Source organism: Patella vulgata, chromosome 5, assembly GCF_932274485.2.
Source record: "Patella vulgata chromosome 5, xgPatVulg1.2, whole genome shotgun sequence".
NCBI lineage: Eukaryota > Metazoa > Mollusca > Gastropoda > Patellidae > Patella > Patella vulgata.
In genome coordinates, this window is record NC_065883.2 from 78090329 (window position 1) to 78116285 (window position 25957).

At 38.0% G+C, this 25957-nt stretch overlaps 2 protein-coding genes across 5 annotated transcripts in view; one reads left to right on the forward strand and one right to left on the reverse strand.

Annotated features, from left to right (window-relative positions):
• The window catches only part of LOC126821703 (KAT8 regulatory NSL complex subunit 2), a 23452-nt gene extending 14508 nt beyond the window's left edge, over nucleotides 1–8944 (reverse strand). The window contains exons 1-2 of one of the 2 annotated variants that reach the window (XM_050550194.2): nucleotides 8856–8944; nucleotides 2570–2800 (exon numbers count right to left, since the gene is read on the reverse strand). In XM_050550194.2, the coding sequence (XP_050406151.1) occupies nucleotides 2570–2796 (227 nt within the window). In that variant the 5' untranslated portion in view covers nucleotides 2797–2800; nucleotides 8856–8944. Of the gene's footprint in view, nucleotides 1–2569; nucleotides 2801–8521; nucleotides 8656–8855 lie in introns of those variants that run through there. The other variant, XM_050550192.1, reaches the window with a different exon arrangement.
• Nucleotides 8679–21679, forward strand: LOC126821699 (cyclin-T2). 3 transcript variants are annotated; one of them, XM_050550182.2, is made up of 10 exons: nucleotides 8679–8953; nucleotides 12507–12588; nucleotides 13820–13945; nucleotides 14253–14313; nucleotides 15429–15491; nucleotides 16849–16894; nucleotides 17695–17785; nucleotides 18174–18246; nucleotides 18881–18954; nucleotides 19948–21679. In XM_050550182.2, the coding sequence occupies exons 2-10, from the start codon at nucleotides 12541–12543 to the stop codon at nucleotides 21463–21465; spliced, it is 2100 nt and encodes a 699-aa protein (XP_050406139.1). In that variant the 5' UTR covers nucleotides 8679–8953; nucleotides 12507–12540; the 3' UTR covers nucleotides 21466–21679. The 3 variants fall into 3 exon arrangements, with proteins under 3 accessions (XP_050406139.1, XP_050406138.1, XP_050406140.1); XM_050550181.2 differs by lacking the exon at nucleotides 8679–8953 and adding an exon at nucleotides 9152–9316; XM_050550183.2 differs by lacking the exons at nucleotides 8679–8953; nucleotides 12507–12588; nucleotides 16849–16894 and having other exon boundaries at nucleotides 13930–13945.
• The last annotated feature ends 4278 nt before the right edge of the window (nucleotides 21680–25957 follow it).

Below are 25957 nucleotides of genomic sequence, written 5' to 3' on the forward strand. Positions count from 1 at the left end.
TGCCTAATTGATAATTTAGATAACATTTCAGGCCTAAAGAAAGACTTGTAATAGGCAGATTTTGCTCTTGCATAATGCATGTTTAAAGACTAGGGTCTGAAATCCATGAAGCAAGCATTTTCGTAAATTCATACTTCAATCATTTTACTAACAACATATGGTTTAAAAAATGTCTACAGTAACTTCTGCAATACAACAATAATTTGGGTCCCAGAATCTTAATGAACAGGAATTTTAATGAATTAAAAGTGTATTTGGATAGAATTAAATAATAGAAACACCATCAAATAGTCTTTTTGGAAATAAAAATAAAATATTGATAGCGAACGTGGAACATGTTTTGCAAAACATGTAATCATCTTTTTTTTTTGAAAGTTCTACATGAATATAAAACACATGACACTCTACGAGATAATATATATTGGTATGTCGAGAGGAGGGGGTTGGATCACTTGGATGGCCGAATGGTTAGCACGTGCGTGCTGTATCATACGACTTGTCATTGAGTCAACTGGCGTGGTTTCGAATCCCCGGTTGTACGCGACAAGGAGTAGGTTCGTCTGTTCAACCTCGTGGGTTTTCCCCGGGTTCTCCGGTTTCCTCCCACTGCTAAAGACCCCTACGCGCAAGCGAATTATTGAAATAAAATTGAACCATATGTTAGTCCCGAAATGACCTAGTTTGTGTCGAGTGGACATTAAACCCCATTTCTCTCTCTCTCTATGTCGAGAGGAATGGGGTTTAACATCCACTCAACATAAACTAGGTCATTTCGGGACTAACACATGGTTCAATTTTATTTCAATAATCTGCTTGCGTGTCAGGGCCTTTAGCTCTGGGAGAAGATTGGATGACCCGGAGAAAACCCACGAGGTTTGACAGGTGACCCGTCACGCACAAGCTGGGGATCAAAACCACACAAACCTTATTTAATGACAGACCTTATGATCTAAACCGCATGAGTTAAACCATTCAGCCCCCCCCCCCCAACCGGAAAATATAGAAATGAAATGAAATGAAATGTTGTTTAACGTCCTACTGTTCTACTCCAGACTTGGCTAATGAAGACGGGCATACGCCATACAGTGTGCTACGGGGGAAATTTTGCTCGGAGAGCGGCACTACGGCCTACTCTTATATCGAATTCCAACTGTCAAGGGATCTTTTACTTGCACGCCAATGTGTACACGGGACCTCGGTTTTTCCGTCCCATTCGAACGACTAGACAGCTGTCCTTGTCAGGCCCTCCGTCCTGCATCATTGACAAGGGGGAACCACGCCAGAAAATCTGGATGAACTTTCTCGGCCAATGCAGGGATAGAACACGCGACCTCCAGGCTAGCGAGCCAGCGTCTTACCCACTTAGCCACGTGATTTCCCCGAAAATATAGAAAATAACTTGTTAGTTGACTAAAACATATAATATGACAAGATTTCTGTGAACTCACCTAGATTTAGATCTCAACAACATCATCCTATTCCTCAATATGTATTTTATCAACACAATACTTTATAAATTTCAAAGTTCATCAACACCACAAAAATTTTATAAATTTAAAAAACCCCAGGAAAACTACATATGTATGTTATATCGTAAACTATATACACACTAATATTGTTCATAACATGTCAAATAAAAACACTACAGGAATAAAATCTATTTATAGTGAAATTTAAATATTAAATAATGCTGAATCAACAGAGTTAATCCTTGAGCACACTATGTAGATATACAGTGATAGATATAGTATAACACAGTTTACATCAGTGGGTGGATATATACAGTGGTGAATATAGGCTGATATACCATGATCAGTTATTGCATCATATTTTTAAATACATCAAGTACTAAAATAACCTTGATGTAACACCAAATAAATATGAAGATGTACATTTTGACAATAACTGAAGTTATTTAATCAGCAATGAAATGGGGTTTAACATCCTACTGTTCTGCTCTGTCTGGGCTAATGAGGATAACAGGAATACACCATGCAATGTGCTATGCCCGGACAATGTCCTTACAGACTACTTTTATATCAAATTCCAACTTTGAGAGAGAGAGAGAAAGAGAGAGAGAGAAATGGAGTTTAACCTCCACTCGACACAAACTAGGTCATTTGTGCACTAACACGGTTTTAATTTTTTTATTTCAATAATTCGCTTGCGCGTAGGGGTCTTAAGCAGTGATAGGAAACCGGAGGACCCAGAGAAAACCCACGAGGTTGGACGGGTGACCCTACTCCTTGTCATGTACAACTGGGGATTCGAAACCACGCCAGTTGACTCAATGACAGACTTTATGATACAGTGCGCACATGCTATAACCATTCGGCCACCCAATCCCCTTCCAACTTTGAATTAATCTTTTACATTCACAGTAATGTACATGGGACCTTGATTATTCTTCCTATTCTTGTTAGGCCCTCCATTCTTCACCCAATGACGAGGGGAAAGCACGCTGGAAAATTCTGGAGAACTTTCTCAGCCACAACCAGGATCGAACATCTTCTGGGCCGATGCCCTTCTACGAGAAGAGATAGTAATCAATATAAAATTATCCTCTTACCCATCTTTCCTGTCACCTTTCGGCGTGGCATTCGGACATCTTTCACCTTTTCTCCCTGGTACGAAACTACACTGTTTAAAGGGAGCCGTTTTATCCTCTAAAACATGGCGTATACAGAACTCGTAGCCTTCTAGACGATGTTTCATACAAATTCGGTTACCATAGTTACAGAATAATCCCTCGGAATTGACCTTTATTTTACTACGTACTGATGACTTTCGATTCATGATTCTGTAACATAAACAAAATATTAAAAAAAATTAAATACAATACAATACTGTACATAAAGAGAGGGAATTTGGGTTTAAAGTCAACTCAACAAAAACTAGGTCATTTTGACACTAACATACATGTATGGTTTAATTTTATTTCGATAGTTCGCTTGCACGTAGGTTTTTTTTAGCTGCGGGAGGAAACCAGAGGACCCGAAGGAAACCAAAAGGTTGGACAGGTGACCCTACTCCTTCACGTACAAGCTGGGAATTAAAACCACCCAATACGATACGGAATGAAGGGAATTCAATGGTTGATCAATATCTTGTCATTATTTCTTCTATGGTCATGTGATATGCTAGGGAGTAGAATCTTGCCTGGGCCAGGCCTGGATATACGGGTTTATGTGTACCTAACAAAATGTCAGGCACTAATGAAATAGTACCTGACATTTTCAACTTAGTGCCGGACATGTATTAATAATATCAATAAAAAAGACAAATCAGTGCCGGACAAAATGACAGACACCAGAGGTTTAGTGCCTGACAAAGCCTGAATCTGTGCCTGACATTGTCAGTGACAGGTGCCTTATTTCCAGGCTTGGCCTGGGCAGTGGTGTCTCTACAACAATAATAAAATGAATGGTGTTTAACAATTTAACATCCTGTCAATTTTGGTAATTGAATATCATTAACTGCCAATCATGTTTAAATCCCTTAAAAATTGTGAACTTATTATGGTCCTGACGGTTAATAATGAAATGGGGTTTAATGTCCTCCTGTTCTGCTCCACGACTGGGCTAATGATGACGGGGTTCGTGTTAACTGTTAATAAATTTGAAACAAGAAGACGGGGGGACGGCAACACTCCCTGTAGTGGAGATTAAAGCTGGACAGACTGGTACATCTGTGTGGATACTGGATCAAATAATGATGCCGGCGGGGCGGAGTAGTAGAAAAAAATTAAAGGATCGTTTAATTTTATGTTAATAAATTTCTAATTAATAATTTAGATAACATTTCAGGCCTAAAGAAAGACTTGCAATAGACAGATTTACATAGTTAAATCGTTAACCACCAAATGTGTTTAGATCTGTTGAAAATCTAGAGTTGATTATGACCTGGATAAGTTAATAAATGTCTAAATAATAATTTACATAACAATATAAGACCTAAAGAAAGACCTGCAATAGGCAGATTTAGCTCTTGTATAATGTATATTTAAGGCCAAAAGAAAGACCTGCAATAGACAGATTTAGCTCTTGTATAATGTATATTTAAGGCCTAAAGAAAGACCTGCAATAGGCAGATTTAGCTCTTGTATAATGTATGTTTAAGGCCTAAAGAAAGACCTGCAATAGGCAGATTTAGCTCTTGTATAATGTATATTTAAGGTGTAAAGAAACACCTGCAATAGGCAGATTTAGCTCAGGATATAATGCCTGTTTAAATGTTAATGTGACTTTTCAATGACCTGCTAGTATAACCTCTCAGCGGTGGCCATCAGCTAATGGATCGATAATTTAAACTCCATTAACATCGCGATAAGATCAATATACATAATCAAACTGGGCAGTATGAGGGTAAAACATAAACAATGTTACAAAACTGACACAGTTATATGGGACAACAATCACTGGTTTATTATACACAAGCACAACGTTTTGATAAGTATTCTCTTATCGTTAAATGCCACTAAAGGATTATAAATAATGTTACAATTACAAATATTCAAATTTCTTTCAAGTCTCATTCCAACTTGTCAGTCATATAAACACAGACATGGAATGGTTTATAGTCCTTCGGATGGATAATAAACTGAGGTCATGTGTACATGTACAAAGATTAGTGGGTGGGAAATGGAAATGGCTTCTAAGGCATATAACCAGTTTACAAATAGACAATTACCATATGTTATTCTCAAACAAGAGAGAGAGAAAAATGAGGTTTAACATCCACTCAACACAAACTAGGTCATTTCGGGACTATCTTATATCTGAGATTATCTAATATGTTTAATAATGGGGGAGATAATGAAAACTGTTTGACATTCTATTTTAGGAACCAACCAAGTTTATGAGAGAGAGAGAGAGAGAGGAGAGTAATCTCCACTTGACACAGACTAGGGCATTTCTGGTCTAACACATGGTTTAATTTTATTTCAATAATTCACTTGTGTGTAGGGGTCTTTAGCTGTGGGAGGAAACCAGAGGACCCGGAGAAAACCTAAAAGGTTGGACAGGCGATCCTACTCCTTGTGGCGTACAATCAGGGAATCAAAACCATGCCAGTTGACTTAATGACAGATCTTATGATGCAATGCACATGCACTAACCATTTTCAAAATGAACCTAGTATTGTACACGTATACCTTTTGTATTTGCCTGCTGACATAATGCACACTACATGGATATATCATCCTGACAAGTGGGGGCACAGTCGACATGAGTTGTATCATCCTGACAAGTGGGGCCACAGTGGATTTGAGTTATATCATCCTGACAAGTGGGGCCACAGTGGATTTGAGTTATATCCTGACAAGTGGGGCCACAGTGGATTTAAGTTATATCATCCTGACAAGTAGGGCCACAGTGGATTTGAGTTATATCATCCTGACAAGGGGGCCACAGTCACGTGGCTCAGTAAATAAGATGCTAGTTGAATAACCCGGAGGTCACTGGTTCAATCCTGATGATGACCGACAAATATCTCACTACTACTGCATATTATAGACTTTAAACAATGATTGATAGTCATGCAGCTGTTTGTACAGACAGCTGTTGAGGACATGTTTCAAGCTCACATAGAGATATAACAATGGCCGACATAATAAACATGTTATATAAATAACTACAAGGTGTCATATTCAGGCCTATTTATTTTATATTAATAAACAAGAGGCCCAGGGGTCTTAATCACCTGCTGGTGCAAGTATGTGTTTATCAAGGTGACCTTTAAAAATGCTAATAGGTTGAGTAACAAATATTAATTTAAAGCGCCACCCAAACAAGAGGTCCATCAGTATTTGGTTGTTATCCCTTGAGTTGGTTTGGAAAAATAATTAAAAACATCTAAATCTACCCCTTCATTGAGAGAGAGAGAGAGAGAGAGGGACAGTTAAATAAAAGTCCACTTGGCACAAACTAGGTCATTTCTGGACAAACATATGGTTTAATTTTATTTCAATAATTCACTTGTCTTGCAGTAGGGGGACTTTTTTTTTTAGCAGTGGGAGGAAACCGTCGGACCCGGAGAAAACCGACAAGGTTGGTCAGGCAAGTCTACTCCTTGTCACTCACAAGCGGAGAATCAAAACAAACACACCACTTGACTTAGGCATTAAACCACTACACAAGCAGTCAACCGGCACATACTATTTAAACATACATTATGCAAGAGCTAAATCTGCCTATTGCAGGTCTTTCTTTAGGCCTGAAATGTTTTCTTAATTATTAATTAGACATTAATTAACTTATCCAGGCCATAATGAACTTTCGATGGCATCGGGTTTCTCCGATGTTAAATAGATTAGAACAGTTCAGCAATATTTTGATTTAAGCTAAAAATGGTGGTTGAAATTATTACACACGTCTTGTCAACCCTTCAAAGTCTAATATCTTAGCTCGCAATAGAGTAATTAGAATGAAATTTTCAAATTATTCATTTTACATTATCTTTTTTCGAACTACATGTATTACAGCAAGAATGGCTAGCTCTTTTTATCTAAATCTTACATAATATATCTTTAAGAAATAGAAAAATGGGATTTAACGTCCACTCGACAGAAACTATGTAATTTGGGACTAACTAGTTCAATTTCATTTGCTTGTGTGTAGGCCTCTTTAACAATGGTAGTGGAGGTCGCTGGTCGCTCCCAGTGTTGACCGAGAAAGTTCATCATGATTTTCAGGCATAGTTTCCCCTTGTCAGTGGTGCAGGGCAGAGGGCCTAACAAGGACAGCTGTCTAGTTATTTGTATGGTACGAAACACTGAGGTCCTGTGTAAACATTGGCGTGCATGTAAAAGATCCCTTGGCAGTTGTAATTTGATATGAGAGTATGCCACAGCACAACTGTCCGAGCATAATTTCCCTTATAGCACGCCAGTTTGTCCGTTTTCATTAGCCCAGTCCGAGTAGAACAGTAGGAAAATTCTAATTTGAAAATAACTGATGGTTTCATTTGTTATTAAGAAGCAGTCTATTTGCTGGTTGATTGTTTTGCATCAACAGGTACCGACATATTTAATTTAACAATGGGGAGAAACAGCTTAAAGCTACGTTCCCAAAAAAGTATTTATCAGGTGGTTATTTCCAATAAAAGTATGGCAATTTTAGTATATATGGAAAGTAGAAATATCCAATCTTACTAGAAAAATACTGGATTCCCTGAAAAACACTCATGGAGTGCATACAGGACAAAAATGTACGGGTTTCCCTAATCGACAGCCCGACGATTATGAGTGTCTGCATGTGTGGCGTTGAAGGTTGCACGCAGCACGCAGATATTGAACGCTTGATGTACATGCTGATAAACTTTATGAAGAGTTAGACGTACAACACTTTCTGAGATAAAAATCATGTAAAAAGACGCGGGCAGTGGATAATTCGAGAATTTCGGTAAAGGCTTTGATATTTGTAATAAGTAGTCAGCGATAATGGCAACATCGTCTTGTGTATGCAATGAATTCTCCTCCGACATCGCACCCGTTGTGTCATGTGACACTTAAACATGACCTCTTGTTTGATCGATTTGTTATAGCCGGGTATTCCCTGACAATTGCAATGTTTTGAGAAAGATTTGAAGCAAAATTATGATAATTTAAGTAGTTTGAATATGTTTTTAGTCCAAATATATAATCAAATCACCCAGTTTTACCCGAGAATGTATCTTTAAGGTTGCAGTATAGACAGCTTATACTCCTACAAGTGTATGAGAGAGAGAGAAATGGGGTTTAACATCCACTTGACACAAACTAGGTCATTTCGGGACTAACATATGGTTTAATTTTATTTCAATAATTCGCTTGCGCGTAGGGGTCTTTAGCAGTGGGAGGAAACCAGAGGACCCGAGGAAAACCCACGAGGTTGGACAGGCGACCCTACTCCTTGTCACGTACAACCGGGGATTCGAAACCATGCCAGTTGACTCAATGACAGGCCTTATGATAACCGTTCGGCCATCCACCCCCCCCCCCTTACAAGTGTACGTATGAGTTTGTGATCTAAACCACAACACTTGACTCCATTGCAGGTCGTATGATCTAAAGAGCAGGAGTAAAAAAAGACACCTTGAAGGTATAACTACATGTAAATAAACTATCGCAACTGGCTTCCAAGCTGCAGTTTTCTTCTATGAATCTATCTATATCACCCTAAGAAGTGTTGATGGAAACTTAACGAATGTAATTTGACAAGAACTGAACAATGTGCATAACCTAAGTTATTAGTTCTAAAGCTTGGACAGTCCCAAGAAATCCATTATATATGACCTATAATTATTACATGCCATTACCGTTAGGCTATTATTCATGTTATTCTGAATAATGCACATTTTGGCACATTGATGGTAGTAAATACTTAAAATGAGTAATGACCTAAAAAATAAAAACAATTTGCTCGGTCTTGTATTCAGCCACAAAACCGCTACAAATAACATAGTACAGTCGAAATAAACATTATTATTATCAAAAATATTCCATACTATAATAGTCAAGCATTGATCTTAGAAATTAATTAACCTAATCAGTGTTATTCCTGTCAGAGAAGTCAACCACATCCACTACTAATATGATCGACTGATGCCTTCTTGCTTCGATAACATTTATACGAGTCTAACGAGGGCGCAGTGATCAATGTCGGAACAGCGACTAACTTGTCCGCAAAATGGGGTCGCGTTGTAAGTTGGGTTTGGGAATCAGCCATGGCGGACGGTTGGCTCGGTAGGAGCTCCCAATATTCTGCAAAAAATTACCCGTACTGGGTCGTGTTAGGTATTCAAAAGCTACGAATTGCAAGAAGAGGATGTTTTCTAACTAAAACAAGTCATTTGGATGTATGTCGCAGCTGGATTACCATGTTTGAAGGAGTTGAAACTTTCGCTATTTCTCGTCATAAATTGATGAGCAATGGCGGCAGACGGGAGGAAACGCATCTAATTGAACAGCAGCCATGTATCCTTTGTATTGAAAATTAACATACAAAAATAGAAGTCGGGGTCATGACATTATTTTATAATTCGGAAAAATATTATTCTTGTAATTAATTACTTTTAAGAAAAGTTATATTTTTTAATTCTTTTCTAAATCCAATAGTATGCCTGGAATTTATTAAGTGCGCAAATTTTTAAGCTTGGCGCATGCGTACAGTGGCATGTGTCTTCGTGCTTTGTAAATGGCGGGGGAACGATGGACCTTCTCAAAGTCGCAGTTATTGAATACCCCCAGCCGAAAATGTGGAATAGACACCGACAAAGAATTGTCATATAGGCAGCAGGCAGCAAATTTAATCCAAGACATGGGACAGCGACTTCAAACGTATCCTGAATGTTGTTCAATTTCAGCTTGTTTTCGGTCCCTGTCGGTGGTGAAATTCTTCAAGACGCTCGCCATTTTCATTTTTGCTGCGACATTTCTGTCTGGCAATTTATTGAAAAGCGACCGATTTCGGTTGTCTTGAAGGTTCACGACGATCCAGCATTACTTGACAAGTTTTCTGAATGTATAATAATGACTGTTGTACCGTTTTTCTATTGATAAATGACGTTTTCTTGGAGCTTGCACGAAATGACCTGACCGGTTAGTCACGTGGTGTTTATGAGGTCAATGCTTTTGCGTTTTGAAATAAAAATTCATAATTTGCCTTGCGAAAACGCGATTTTCGCTATAAATCAAAACATTCACTTTCCCATATAAACATCTTAAACAAATGTATAGATTTTAGTCCTAAAATAACCATATCTAACCTATACATCAGACACATTCTCAACCTCATTGTTTCATAAATCATAGTCTCATACATCAGAACGGCATTCCTAGGGCCATAAAAAAACGGCATCTTTTCGTTGTTCTTCATTTAATTAAATCTCGTTATACTCACAACAACACTTAACCTGTCAAATTTTCATCTCGTTAGAAAGCTCACATTTATATTCTTCAAATGATGGCCAAACAACATTCTCGCGATGATGCTGTGAATACCAAAACAAATAGAAACATTTGCATGTACACCCTGCGATAAGGTGAAAATATCACTATCCTTCATTAGTTCCTTCCCAGCTTTTGAAATGCTGTTCAGCAAAGAATAGAGATTGATTTCATCTTGTGAGTCCAATCTTCTGAAACAACGAGCTTGTCCGTTTCTGCATCTAAAATCCTGAACAATACGAAAAACATCACGGATTGATACAAGGGTCTTATTTCTGTTACTCCCTCAGGAGGTAAATGTTGAACCTAGATTTAACGGTCAGATAACAACTATTGTCTGTTGAAATTAAATGGGATTTTAACGTTCTATTTTTCTGCATCTTCTCCGGCCAATGGACTGTCCGATGTCTTGTCACATCTTTCTCTTCGACCAATCAAACCATAATACAAGATCTTGACCTTAAAGATAGAATGTATGCATTTCCAAGTCCTCAATAGCTATTAGGGACCTTTCGCATCAGTACGAAAATGAACACCTAAAGCAACCTATTTTCGTTTTCGTATCCTCTAACACATGATTTCGCAATTCGACGTACGATAATAGCTAGATGGTGTTAATTTCCACTCCATGAACTTCTTGGTCAAGGCAAAGTTTTCAATCGATTTTTTGGCTGATGTACAACAAATCAAGCAGAATATTGCTTTCGAGCACATTCTATGAACTCTACACAATCAACAATATACACAAAGCCTCGAAAAATGGTGGAAACTTCAATATATGAGATAAGAAACATATTCATGGGCTTTCCTACGTAAATCCAGCTCCATACGGATAACGTTTTTCACTGGCCGAAGACTCATTACATATTGACTTCACAAGTACACACGAATTGATGACGTTTTCGTACCGATGCGAAAGGTCGCTAATGTTGGCCTATTTCATACTTTGAACTATGTTCTGTTGTCTCAGCCAATATGCAGATTCACTGATGAAATGATTTTGAATGAAGCCTTGTCCCTGTCAGTACACAATTGCTATCACTTGCTTTTGATAATTTGTTCAATGTTCAAAGATCATGATAAGACTTGATTTAACTTTGGACCAGAAACAGATTCCATACACTGGATAATCTCCTTCTTTAGTCAGGGAGCCACGGTGGCAAGTCTGGAAATAAGGCACCGGTCACAAACAATGTCGGGCACAGATTCAGGCTTTGTCCGTCACAAAACCTCTGGTGCCTGTCATATTGTTCGGCACTGATTTTTCTTTTTTATTTATATTATTAATACATGTCCAGCACTAAGTTGAAAATGTTAGGTACTATTTCACTAGTGCCTGTCATTTTGTCAGGTACATCTAAAACCATTATTTCCAGGCCTGCATGGTGGCTCAGTGAGTAAAACGTTGGTTTGCTAACCTGGAGCTTCCTTGATCGATCCCTGCGTTGGCCGAGAAAGTTCATCTGGCAAAATTTCCCTCATAGCACACTGTGGAGCATCTGCCCATCTTCATTAGCTCTGCCGGAGCAGAACAGTCACCTGACAAACCCCATTCATATTCATCTTAGGGCAGCGCCCAACAATAAAAGTATGATTGACATGAAACATTTACTTGGAATACCTGTTTTAACAAATTGTGCATCACATTTTATGACGTAATGTCAGATTCCTGCCTTATTCAATAAAAGGCCTTAACTCTTTACAACTTACCAAGGCCTTACGCCCCGTAATACTCAACATTTTTCGTCACTGATTTCGGATGGTTTTGGGCCCAGTTTAAGACCTGTCATATTCCTTGATAGAAACTATTGCAAATAACAACTCTCATGCTTCTCAACTGAAATGTGATAATCAAGTTGCAAAGTTCTAGATTTGTTCAATGTCAAGGCCATTTCATATCTTCGTCCAAACCTTACTAATTTACTTTTCCGTACTTCCGTTGACTTTCCGTTAGTTTTCAACTAAAAGATAAAGTGTTCAGCAGCTGTAAAAGAATCTTTTCAGTCATGTGTTTGTATCGCATGTCTGTAATAAAAAGGAGACAACGTAACGAGAGGTTTGGAAATTCAGATCAATCTAGCAACTGCCAGATGTTGTACAAATCGCTGCCGTTACTTATTCAGTATACATGTTTTTTCAACATGTATTTCCTTTAATTATGCCTATTGTAGGTCTTTCTTTAGGCCTGAAATGTTATTTAAACTATTAATTAGACATTAATTAAAGTATCCAGACCATAATCGTCTCTCGATGTCAACGCTAGCCTGCGATAATTGTTGGATTATGATCAGATTTGCTGCATAACTTTCCTTCTCGATTTAACAAATAAATGGATAATCGAGATTGATTTTTGTCGTACCGACTTTAGTAATGATGACCGAGGCTATGCGGAACTTTCGATCGCTTATTTCTCGGTTCATAGTGGATCAATTTGACTGAAATTTTCTTCAAATTGCATTTACATTATCTAGTTTTTAACTATTATAGTTAGAAATGCCAACTCGTTATCTAATCTCCCATAATATATCTTTAATCCTTATATGTTTTTTTGTAAATGAAATGACCTTAACCTGTGCCCTAGAAATCAGTTATGTATCAACACAGCTATAGTTTATATGCATCGATTTTACATGTTCCACAGTTTCACCAAGTTTAACAGAAATGTAAGTGTTCCTATTATTGTTTATAATTTTTTGTTAAGAATCGTTGTTTTATTTAATCCAGTCGCTTGAGGCCACATGGAGCTGGGTTGTTGAGTGGTCAGCGTGTGCACTTTAGATCATAAGGTCTTGTGATTGGGTTATTGTGGCATGGCTTCGATAGCCCAATTGTACATGTATGTAACAAGAACTAGGGTCAACTGCCCAACTTGGAGGGAAATCCATTTGTTTGAGGCCACGCAGGGCTGGGTTGTCGATAGATAACAAACCATAATCTCTCAACCCTCCGTGTTTCGAGATAAGATATGAGGCCATTACCTTCAACGTAGCACATGCGGGAGCGATTCGCACCTGGCATTTGTAAACAAAATTGACAATACTTTTAATAAAAACGATTGATTATTGTTATTTATAATATTTCTGCCAGACCCAACTACAATTAAGCATATAATCCTACCTGAAACAGGTACAAATCGTCGTTTTTAAAATCGAGGTGTTAAGCCGTTACTAAGACCGCCATCTTTTTAAAAGATACGCTGTCATCATGAAGGCTGGGCTAAATATAAGGCTTTTATAACAACCAATCTAAAGCTCTGTAACTATGAATGGATTTCGATGGCGGTTAAAGTCAGACAAAAACAACACTTCATTAATTTAAACGCGAATATTTGGGGTTAGGCGACAGTTGTGCCACTACATTGGCCTCTGTAAGTTTAATTAATCATAATAGCATAAACTTATCTTATTTTAAAGATGTTACATGTACATGCATTAATAAAGAAATTGAGTTTGCCACTTGGAACTAAAAGGTATCCAATCGTAGTTAAAAACAAACACATCAGTATATCTCAACGTTTTTAGCTACGTTCTCGTAGCTAGGTTGTTGTGTGGTCCAGTGTCTGAGCTTTGGATCATAAAATCTTGTGATTGCATAATGTGGTGTGGTTTAGATTGCACACTTGTACCACGTGTGACAAGTAGCAGGGTTGTCTGCCCAACTTTGTGGGTTTTCTGCCACAGATTGAGATCAGTCGTTGAAATAAAATTGTATCCTATATTAATGTAACTCTTGAAATTACCTAGTTTGTGTCTAAACCGGAAATGTTTATTTGGGGTTTGGGTTTTATTACTAGTTTTCAGTAGTCAAAATAAAAATATTTTTCTAATCTTCAGAATTTAAAATATGTCATGTAGTGTTTTGGATTTTTTTAATTTGATTGGTTTATGTGTAAAGGTAATGAGTCCAGCCTGCCTGTTTCTTGCTGCCAAGGTGGAGGAACAACCCCGTAAACTAGAACATGTGATAAGAACGTCGCACTCGTGTCAACAAAGGGAAGGAACTCTTGATACAAAAAGTGAGGTATGAATACATTGTTGACAATTTTCTGTTGTTAGTTTTCCTTTATTTGATGGAATGTGTAAATTTTTCTTTTACAGTTCTTGATTATTAAAGTTGCTTCTACAATTCTCTAAAAATAATTCTGTAAATGTTTCAATTTACTAACCCAGTTGACTCCTGTGACTTTAACATTTATTATATTGAATTGTAACAAATAGCATTAAAAACTTTCTTTGTGAATAGCAAATGGTGAACAAATTACTACTTCTAGAGAAATCATTTTAGCTACGTAATAAGTTATGAATTTTTGGGGTTTTTTTTTTTTCAGACCTACCTCGAATATGCTCAGGAATTGATAATAAATGAAAACATTCTACTTCAAACACTTGGTAAGTTTAAATTCTATCACTATTTTAGTAGTGGTGCAGTTTTCTACTCTAAATTGCAATGCTCAAACAAGAATCCATATTCCATTTTTTTAAGGCTATTGGAACTGATTTCTTAATATTCTTTATTCAATATCTGTTAAAACTAACGGAATTTGTTCGCTTTCTTTTTCTCCTATGAACCTTCTAGTCCTTCGGATGGGACAAAAGATTTATGTCCTGTGTACACATTGGCTGGCACGGAAAAGAAGTTGTGACAATTGAAATGCGATGGAGACGTGGTTTTCTGTGCAATTTTTCCCTCATAGCATGGTTCATATCTTCATAAACTTGGTGTGGTTTCGAATCCATAGTTCTATGTGACAAGGAGTAGGGTCACCTGTCCAACTTCGTAGGTTTTCTCCAGGTCCTCCAGTTTCCTCCCACTGCTAAAACCCCTACGTGGAAGCGAATTATTGAAATAAAATTAAACCATGTGTTAGACCAGAAATGCCCTAGTCTGTGTCAAGTGGAGGTTACTCTCCTCTCTCTCTCTCTCTCTCTCTCTCTCTCATAAACTTGGTTGGTTCCTAAAATAGAATGTCAAACAGTTTTCATTATCTCCCCCATTATTAAACATGCATTATGCAAGAGCTAAATCTGCGTATTGCAGGTCTTTCTTTAGGCCTGAAATGTTATCTAAAGTATTAATTAGACATTAATTTACTGATCCAGGCCTTAATCAACTCTCGATGGCATCAGATTTCTCCCGATATTATATAGATTAAAATGGTTCAGCGATACTTTGATTTAATCAAATATGTAGGACCGAGACTTAGCTTCGATCAACCAGTACGGTGGTTGAAATTATTGCACACGTCTGTCAAACCTTCAAAGGATAATATTTTCGCTTGCAATAGAGTAATTTGAATGAAATTTTCAAATTATTCATTTTACATCATCTACTTTCTAACTTTAATAGCAAGAATGGCTAGTTCTTTATCTAAATCTTACATAATGTATCTTTAAACATCTTAGATAATCTCAAATTGATAAAGAAATTCAGATATTTATGGCATTGAGCAATCCAATAATCAATTACTCATAAAATTCACAACTTTGTATTGTTGTTTTTTTAGGTTTTGAAGTTCGGGTAGACCATCCCCATACAACAGTTGTGACGACATGTCAGTTAGTCAGAGGTAGGATTCCGACAAAACAAGAATCAAAATGTTCTGCATCATGCTTTAAACATATATTGTTAAAAACAGTTGAATTATTTTACATGCAAACAAATATTGTCATACACACATGTGGCGAAAATGTATGGGGGTCCCTGGTTGAAATTCTATCGTGAACCGAGTAGAACTGCATAAATTTTTAAGCCCAGATCTTGTTGGACAAAACATACGTTCACCCATTTAAACGTTAGCATGAACCCTTCACAGTTTGAATTATATAAATAAGCAGGATCGTTCAGCAAAATTCTCCTCCTTACCACTGAATTAACTGTCCTGACATTTTACACATAAACCAAACTGATTCTTATTTATTCCAATAAATCATTCCTGTTCTCAGCTGACCTCGCTCCCGGTGTTGGCCAGGAAAGTTCCTCAGGATATTCTGGCCCAAGGACAGCTGTGTAGCTGTTTGGATGGGATGAAAATCCGAGGTCCCATGTACACATGCTCGTAAAAGATCCCTTTGCAGCTGTCCGGGTAAAATTTCCTTTATAGTTTAGTGTATGCCCGCCTCCATTAGCCAAGTCAGAGTAGAACATAAGGACCTTAAACACATTTCATTTTATGCTGAATGGTGTACATATTATTTAGGAATCCCATATATTAAACTGCATAGAAATGAAATATAGAATATAAGGAGGGTAGATATAATAAACTTAAAATCAAGGTGGAAAATGAACGCAACATATTTACCTGGATTAATCGCCATGTCAGTTGATCTATACCAAAATATTTGTCATGTAAAATTCCGTCGTTGATATGAATTAATGAAAATTTATTAAAATAAAACTTCAACTGTTGAGGAAAATTGGCCGAACGACCGACGTAAGGTTTTGTTTTTAATGCACAATTATAAAAATGACAAATATTGGGTATTATCAACTAGATAGGTCATATCATGTATTGTGTAATTATATAAATAAAAGATTGTGCATGTTGAATAAATGAGTGGCAGTGTCCTGGTTTCTTGAAAACTAGAATTTCGTTTTCTCGATTTCAAAGCTTTTGTGGGAATCATTGTTCATCGTACACATGTTTCTTTGAAATGTTGTTTTAAAAAAATTATAACTAATGCCTTAGACATTGGCGTGATGTTTTTGTATAAGTCTTTCAACAGAATTCTAGTGATATTATAAATATATGTTGATTTATGAAATACCCAATAATTGATGACATAATTAACTCAGTACTCATATTATGATGTTGTAATTCACATAAAATGGTGATGTAATGACATTGAGCTAATGTGTACTTTGTTTCTTTTTGCCGTCTGCTGTCTTCGTGCTGGTTGCTGATGTGATGTGGTTGCCGTTGACAGCAAGCAAGGATTTGGCGCAGACATCCTACTTCCTTGCAACCAACAGGTGGTTAAAATACTTCTTATAGTATCCATAGTAACGAAAATATACTGTTTCCATAGTAATCCATTCTTCTTGTCTCACATGAACTTACCTCGTAAATTTACAAACAAAAAATTATTTTTTCGCAGAATGTTTTTCATTCAAAATTCAAAACAAAAATAGTTCTAATGATTTTAATAAAGATCTTCATTTACATGTAAATTTAAAAAAAAAAAAAATAACCTAAATTAGTAAAATAAACCTGATTATTAGATTAATAATAATAGGCAGAGTTGACTTTGAAATCAATTAGGCAGACTTGCAGACTTTGAAATAATTTGGATGACCTTGAAATCAATTGGCTGTTCTCGATATTTTGGTTGTTCATGTGAAATAAGTCCTCTGATTGGATTCAATTTCTATCACAAGGAGTTGTCTCGTTTTAATGCTTTAATGATCCTGAATTGAGAACGACCATTGTGATAAAAATCTGAAAAATTTAAAAGATAAAACTGTTATTTTCAACCAAGGAACTGAGAAAAGTTAGGTTCGTGTTTTTAGTCTTGTTGTAATGTCCATTCTCGTTTATTCAAAAAATAAAATTTTAAATCAGATTTCAGTTTTCTTGTTTCCTTGGTTACAGAAAATATAATTCTTTTATTTACAGCAAATGGGGGAGCTGTTTGAGATTGTATTTAAATTTTTTAAAATAATACAATTCACAAAATCCAGCAGAATTAATCGTTTATTTTTTAATTTGTTAATTTCTGTTTTATTTTTTTTATAAAGTTCTAAATGTTTTTATTTAATATGCCGTATTTCAGCCTTCATTTAACGACGATGTGTCTACAACATAAACCTAATGTCGTGGCATGCGTCTGTATTCATCTCGCCTGTAAATGGTCAGGGTATGAGGTAAGTTGTTTATTGTTCGATCCAGGGGGGGTTGATGGCTGAATGGTTAGCGTGAGCGCGCTGTATCATAAAGTCTGTCATTGAGTCGACTGGCGTGGTTTTGAATCCCCGGTTGTACGTGGCAAGGAGTAGGGTCGCCTGTCCAACCTTGTGGGTTTTCTCCGGGTCCTCCGGTTTCCTACTACTGCTAAAGACCCCTACGCGCAAGCGAATTATTGAAATAAAATTAAAACCATATGTTAGTCGAGTGCCCGTCTTCATTAGCCCAGTTTAGGAGCAGAACAGTAGGACGTTAAACCCGATTTCAATTCATCTTTGAATTTATTTAAAGCTGCTGATGTCCAATACAGGTGTATTTTACGTTAAAATAATTTTGTATGTTTTGTAGATCCCCTCATCTCATGAAGGTAAAAGTTGGTTTTCCTATGTTGATAGAACTGTCACTATGGAACTCCTTGAAGGTTAGTCTCGCAGGTTTAGTAAAATATTTATAATCAAACAGGCCAATTTGGTGCAACTTTATCGCAAAAAAGTATATTTTTATATACATACACCTGGGGGGATATACCCCCCAAAAAATCTCAACAATAAGTGTATTTTATGATCACATTTATAGTTTTTGGCAAGGACTTTTCCTGACAAGGACAGCTGTCTTGTCGTTTAGATGTGACAAGGGTCCTGTGTACTCATTGGCTTGCATGTAAAAGATCCTTGGCACTTCGAATTTGATATTAGACGAGGCCTTGGTGCGACTGCCCGGGCCAAATTTCTCTCGTAGCACACTGTATGGCGTGTGCCCATCTTCATTAGCCTAGTATAGGAGTAGGACGTGAAGCCCCATTTCAATTCTGTTCAAATTGTAATGCCTTATTCCGTGGCAAAACATGATCCCTCGTCATTAATGTGATGAGCTATCACAAACAACCATTTCTAATTAATATTATTAGAGTTATTGCGCTGGGCCCTTATTCACGAAAACTAAGTTACAACCAAAATTAGTTTAAGTTTTCGTGAATAAGGGCCCAGGAATATTGCCACGCTGTTTTGTTGTCTGGTAACTGATCTTTGTCAAAATATTGATATTGTCTTTTTCAGAACTAACACAAGATTTTTTAAATATTCTCGACAAATGTCCAAGTCGATTAAAAAAGAAAATAATGGTTTGGAAGGTAAAGATACATGTACTTATTTTATCTCCTCATTCCCCCCCTCCCCCCGAAAAATAATGTACTTACTCCCCACCTCCTCCAAATAATGTCGTTAAGTCAATTGGTGTGGTTTCTATTCTCTGCCGGGGTTTTGGATGGCCGAATGGTTAGCATGTGCGCGCTGTATCATAAGGTCTGTCATTGAGTCAACTGACGTGGTTTCTATTCCCCGGTCGTACGTGACAAGGAGTAGGGTTGTCTGTCCAACCTCGTGGGTTTTCTCCTGGTCCTCTGTTTCCTCCCACGTTAAACCCCATTTCTCTCATGAGGTCTTGTCATTGAGTCAAGCTTGTATAGGGTCCTCCCACTGCTCAAGACCCCTACACACAAGTAAATTATTGAAATCAAAGCTCTGCCAAATGTTAGCCACAAAAGTCCTGTAATGGACACTCTTTCTAAAACCGTTGGGAGCCACGATGGCTAATTGGCAGCTGTGATTCGATATAAGAGTAGGCCATAGTGCCACTGTCCAGGCAAAATTTCCGTCTTAGCGCACTGTATGGCATATGCCCGTCTTCATTAGCCCAGTCAGTGTAGAGAGTGGGGATGTTAACCCTATTTCATTTCTATGAGCTGTTCTCCCACAAACTTCTGTGAGTTATTTCATGGCCAGGTGTTATCCCACAAACTTCAATTTTTTTTAATCAAAACCTTAAATTGCTTTGTTTATCTGTGGGTGTCATAAGCAAGGCAGAGTATGCTGATTCTATCTAGAATGTTTTAGTCTTGGCAGGGTTGGATGGCCGAATGGTTAGCACGGGTGCACTGCATCATAAGGTCTGTCATTGAGTCAACTGGCCTATACAACCTCGTGGGTTTTCTCCAGGTCCTCTGGTTTCCACCAACTGCTATGTTAGTGCTGCAATCTCTCTCTCTCTCTCTTTCTCTCTCTCTCTCTCTCTCTCTCTCTCTCTCTCTTTTTGTATGACTGTATTTTCTGTTGTGTATTTTCAGTCTGGTAAAGGTGGTGCCGAAGATGATAAATTGTCAAAATCTGAGGCCGGATCATCCAGTAAAGGAGAATCATCAAAAAGTGTCAAACAGGAAGGTGGCAGCCATTCGCGTAATTTATTTGAAGATTCCCAGTCGATAATAAACGAAACGAGTAAATCGTCTGATGACGTCAACGGTGCGTCGCGATCCCAAAGTGCATCGTCCGCCTCGACATCCCGATCGGAGGGTAAAGCCGCTCCACATGTGGCAATGACATTAAAAGACTATAAACATAATAAAGATTATAAAGAGAGAAAAGAGAAAGAACGCATGTCTGGCGGCCATCACAGTCAGACGTCATCTTCAAGTGCCAGTAGTAGTAGTTCAACAGGTGCCAGTAATAAATCCCACGGCAACGGTGATGTCAAGCGATCACACAATCAACACATACGAGCTGATGCTGAAAGAAAGGCAACCCAATCTGCTTACGACGGCTTACATCATTTCTCACGGGAAGATCAGTCGAAACAGCAACGTCCGGATGTGAAACGACAACACGATTCACCGTTAAAAATGACGATAAAATCGAACAAAGACGATAAATGTGTAAATAAATCTGTGGATGCGACGAGTTCTAAAGTTTTAAAACGACCACACCAATCTGATAACGAGATGTTAGACGTTGGAGAAAGATATTCTAAACATCGTCGTAGTGAAACGCATCCTTTGACTAATGACTCGACTGGTACAATTAATCATTCGGACTTATTCCTACCTGGTGGTGCCGTCGCCACCAGTAGTGGTGGACAAAATATGTATCATATGGGATTGTCACAAATGACGAGCGCTGGAAACGGCGGTTCCGATCGTATGTCTAAAAATAAATCATATAATGAAGGGACACCAAATTCGGACAGATCGTTATGGGGAAGTGTGAAATCCTCGATGAAATCGCCGGCTTTAAATTTAAATCAACATGTAAAAACTCCAAATAGCTCCTCTAAAAAAGATCGCAGTATATTTTCTCCTCCTCAACCCCCCTCCTCCCACCATTCCCAACACCCGGCCCTCCACCTTCAGACGAAATCAAGCCTCCCACCTTCCTCTTCCCACGTTCTATCGGCCAAACAAGGACCAGGGAATTTAAACACATCTTTTGATCAAAGTTATCCACATACTGGGCATTCCGGGTCCTACCCGCATCCACAGTACATGTCTAATACCGGGTATAATATGGCGGGCACATATCCTGATAATTCTATGGCTGGCGTGAAAGCCATGAATACGAACGGGGGCGCTATGTCAAACGTTTCTACTGGTAACGTTAACCCCCAAGTCTTGCAGGCACAAATCCAACATCTGATCGCGCAGCAAGAATACCAGATCCAAAAGCTGCAGACAAATCACCAACCACAGCCGTCAATGACAAATATATTTGATATGGATTTACTTGATTCGGATCTAGGAACTATGCCCCCTCTCCCCCCTCCCCTACCCCAATCTCACGCCCCCCAGCCGCCCCCACCGCCTCCGTTTTGACCTAAATTGATTTTAGGATGATGTTTATGATCATGTATGTATAATATAATAACCAGAGTATGTCGGACTAGCAGTGACTGGTCTGAAGAATATTTGTGTTTTCTTGTTTTTTTTTGGAAAGAAAAAAAATAATGTGAATACATAAAAGATTTTTTTTTTTATGTAAAAATGTAAAATAACTTTTTTTCTCAATAAAATTGAATTTAAAAAAACACTCAATTGTTTTTTCGTTTTAACTTGTGACTGAGGAGTTTGCAACAAAGCAACTATCTTGAGTGAAGGGGGGGATATGGTTTGGTTGTAAACTTGCGACTTAGGATTTGGCAACAAAGCAAGTATCTTGGGCCTTATTCTGGAAATTTGATGCGGTTTGCGGGATATGTACCCAAACACAAATTAGGTTGTAGAGTGCTGCCACGATGCTCTAAAATGTTGACAAGGAAAGTGCTCCTGATGAGAATCTGGTCCCAATGATAATTTGATTTTCACCTGTGAATTTGGCAACTTGGCTTGCAGGTTAACTCTTGAAGACTGGAAATTTAAAAAGAATGCAAAAATCCCTTCAGGTACACATTGGCATGCATATAGGAGCCCCAATGCCTAAGATGTTGGCTAGCTACCTTTGTGGCCCCTTGTTCAATCCCTTTGTTAGCTGAAAACATTCTTCCGGGCGTGTTTCCACATTGAGGGGGTTGGATGGCTGAATGGTAAAATTGGTTAGCATGTGTGTGCGGTATAAGGTCTGGCATTGTTTTGATTCTCCGGTAGCGTGTGACAAGGAGTTGGGTTACCTATCCAACCTGGTTGGTTTCCTCCCACTGATAAAAGCCCCTAGAGGGTTGGATGGCCGAAGGTTTAGCATGTGCGTGCTGTATCATAAGGCCTGTCATTGAGTCAACTGGCTCGAATCCCCAGGAGTAGGGTTGCCTATCCAACCGTGTGGGTTTTCTCCGTATCCTCTGGTTTCCTCCCACTGCTAAAGACCCCTACGCGCAAGTAAATTATTGAATTAAAATTAAAGCATATGTTTGTCCCGAAATCACCTAGTCTGTGTCGAGTGGACGTTAAACCTCATTTCTCTCTCTCTCAAGACCCCTACATGCAAGTGTGTTAATGGACTAAAATTGAACCATGTGTTGGTCCCGAAATGGCCTAGTTTGTGTAGAGTGGATGTTAAACTCCATTTCTCGCTTCCACCTTGTCAGTGGTGCAGGACAGAGGGTCTGCCATGGCACAAGGTATAGTTGTTGCACCTAAAAGATCCTCCGCAAGTTAGAATTCAATACAAAAGCTGTAGCACTGCTGTCCAGACATTTCCCTCATAGCACACTGTATGGCGTCTACCTGTCTTCATGAGCCCAGTGGAACAAAACGGTATCAATGTTTCACAAAGGTTATCAATTTTATGTCTGACGTCACATCACACGGCGTCAACCATTGGCCTCGATAGCTTGTGCAATGTTTATGTTAAGAGAGAGAAATGGGGTTTAACGTCCACTGGACACAAACTAGGTCATTTCGGGACAAACATTGTTCAATTTTATTTCAATGATTCACTTGCGCGTAGGGGTCTTTAGCAGTGAGAGGAAACCGGAGGACCCGGAGAAAACCCACGAGGTTGGAGAGGCGACCCTACTCCTTGTCACGTACAACCAGGGATTCGAAACCATGCCAGTTGACTCAATGACAGACCTTACGATACAGCGCGCACACGCTAACCATTCGGCCATCCAACCCACCTGTTTACGCTAAGAGTATCATAAACAGGTTGGGCAGAATGGTACCTTTTACAATTGACAAGAAGGGGAGAGGGGTTTTAAATAGGCTCAGCCTGTTCCCCAATCCCATTCAGACAAACCGAGTAAAATTATTGTTTAAAAAAAAAAAATTTGACAGGAAATGTGATCATGTTGATATAAAGATGATCTTATGTATTCACACAACTTTTATTTAGAGCACTTACCTAAAATAATGCCCGTCGGCACCTGTATTGCTTTATAAGAGAGTTGATGTGGGGGAGGGGCAATTCACCACGACCATGATCGTTAGTAGAATATATGGGAGGGGGGGGGGAATATTTTGCCTTTAAAGGGACAATAACACTCTTGCTGGCTTGACAGCTCCAGTAAATAAATATTAGCCTTATTCTAAGTACTAGATGTGATAGTGTCCTACCTGTTGTGTAAATTATCCATTAAATCCTATTTTACTTGTCCAGAGGGTTCAAAAATATTTTTAAATCCAAGTCACATTTGAAAAGGTTTACGTAGGCATTTCAAATCATTTAGTTGAATTTTTCCAATTTTATAAATTAGGTGTGTTAAGATGAAATTTGTATCATCAATTAATTGGAATATTGTTAAATAGTACAATTTGTTGACCAGAATAAAGATTGGGACATATGCAGTTACAACAAGAGTGGTATTGAGCCTTTAATATGCTAATAAGACACTAAATTTGCATTGTTTTAATTTATACGGCGAATTTCTACAAAATTGACTATGTTTTATAAAACATTTTGTCTGGAGTCACTTTGCTTTGTGCGACATTATTTGTTTCGTCAATTGTTCGAGAATCGTAAATGACTGTTGGATTAAAATTTAAAATCTGTGCAATAACAATGTCTAAACAGTAATTATTGGGTATCATAAGGTCTGTTTTTGTGAAAGTTAAATTTCTGGTGTCCGACGAATGCTGCTTCGAAAGTCGATTGATTTCTGTTGAAACCAACCGTTATCCATCCATCCATCAGTGTAGGATAAAGCACGAGGCTGGGTCACTGAGGTCATGCTGGGGAAGGAAGGACTGAAGTATGTTTAAATGTAACGGTAAATCTCTTTGATCTTTGGGTATATTCTATGCCCGGAATAACTTGCGGTCAGAAAGTCGGAGGCGGCTTTGGATATATACTGGGAAATTTGGAGTTATTCTTCTGAAAATTTTCCTTTAAACCTGTAACAGGTTATTCTTCCAGGGTAGGTCCCCCTCCCCCCGCCTGAAACAGGTTATTCTTCCAGGGTAGGTCCCCCTCCCCCAGCCTGAAACAGGTTATTCTTCCAGGGTAGGTCCCCCTCCCCCAGCCTGAAACAGGTTATTCTTCCAGGGTAGGTCCCCCTCCCCCAGCCTGAAACAGAAGCGACACTAACACTGTTTTCGTCGTCAGATATTATTCACGATGAGAGAGAGAGAAATGGGGTTTAACGTCCACTCGACACAGACTAGGTCATTTCGGGACTAACATGGTTTAATTTTATTTACATAATTCGCTTACGCGTAGGGGTCTTTAGCAGTGGGAGGAAACCGGAGGACCCAGAGAAAACCCACGAGGTTGGACAGGCGACCCTTCTCCTTGCCACGTACAACCGGGGATTCGAAACCACGCCAGTTGACTCAATGACAGACTTTATGATAAAGCGCAGCCATCCAACCCCCACCCCCTATTCACGATGAGAACAGTGTTAGTGTCACTTTTATTTATCTTTAATATATAGAGGATATTTGTCGTTTTAGAGTGAATAACATATTTTATTTCATCGAGAAGCAAGAAAACTTATATTTTCACGAATGCATAGCATGAGTGAAAATATAAACGTTTTCTTGCTTAGAGATGAAATAAATATATATATATATCTAGTGACGGACACTCCCGTATCGGATCCTTTGATCCATTGTTTTCATATTCCTGTTGGGACGCAGATTCTACACAAGTTTTGCAAAAAAAATATTTTAGAATTCAATCCTTTTTTTTTATATAAACAATATTTATATATTCAGGTTGACTGAATATACTACAATACAATGTGGAAGTAATTAGTAAAGGCTGATTCACAAACGGCAAAATAATAATTTTTAAAACCTGTAGAATGCACTCGTTCTAAACTGTTCACGTATTTCATCGAACATAATTGATTGGAAATTACAATGTTTTTTTTCAAAGATTGAATATAAATCACTTTACATACATTCATATTACATTAATATGTGCTTTTAGAACCAATTTTGTCTATTTCAAGGTTAAACAAAATAGAGTTATACGCCCTTACATAAATATGTAATTCAAAATGTAAACAAATATATAGGCTAATAAAGATTTTTTTTCTCGCATTTTATACACGTCACTGGTAATTGCGCAACCAGGTAACAGTATGGAAAGTCAAAAACAATGAAAAACTACCGGTAATCGAAAGTTATTAATTAATTTTTAAATTAAATATTTTAAATCTGGCATCTAACAAAGCAGACATTCTGTGGTGCCCCCATAAACCATGATGCCCTAAAGCACGTGCTTATTTTGCTAAATAGTTTATCCAGCACTGATCTATGTTACAAGATAAATTTTGCCAAAACAGCGAAGCTAGTACGGTTTACTCTTATCCATGGGCGTAGATTTACGGTCCCTGTCCCCCCCCCCCCATGATTTTGACCGCCAGGACAGATTTTCATGTTTATATCCACATGAATGTCCAGTTCTGAAGGCTATCTAACCACTGCC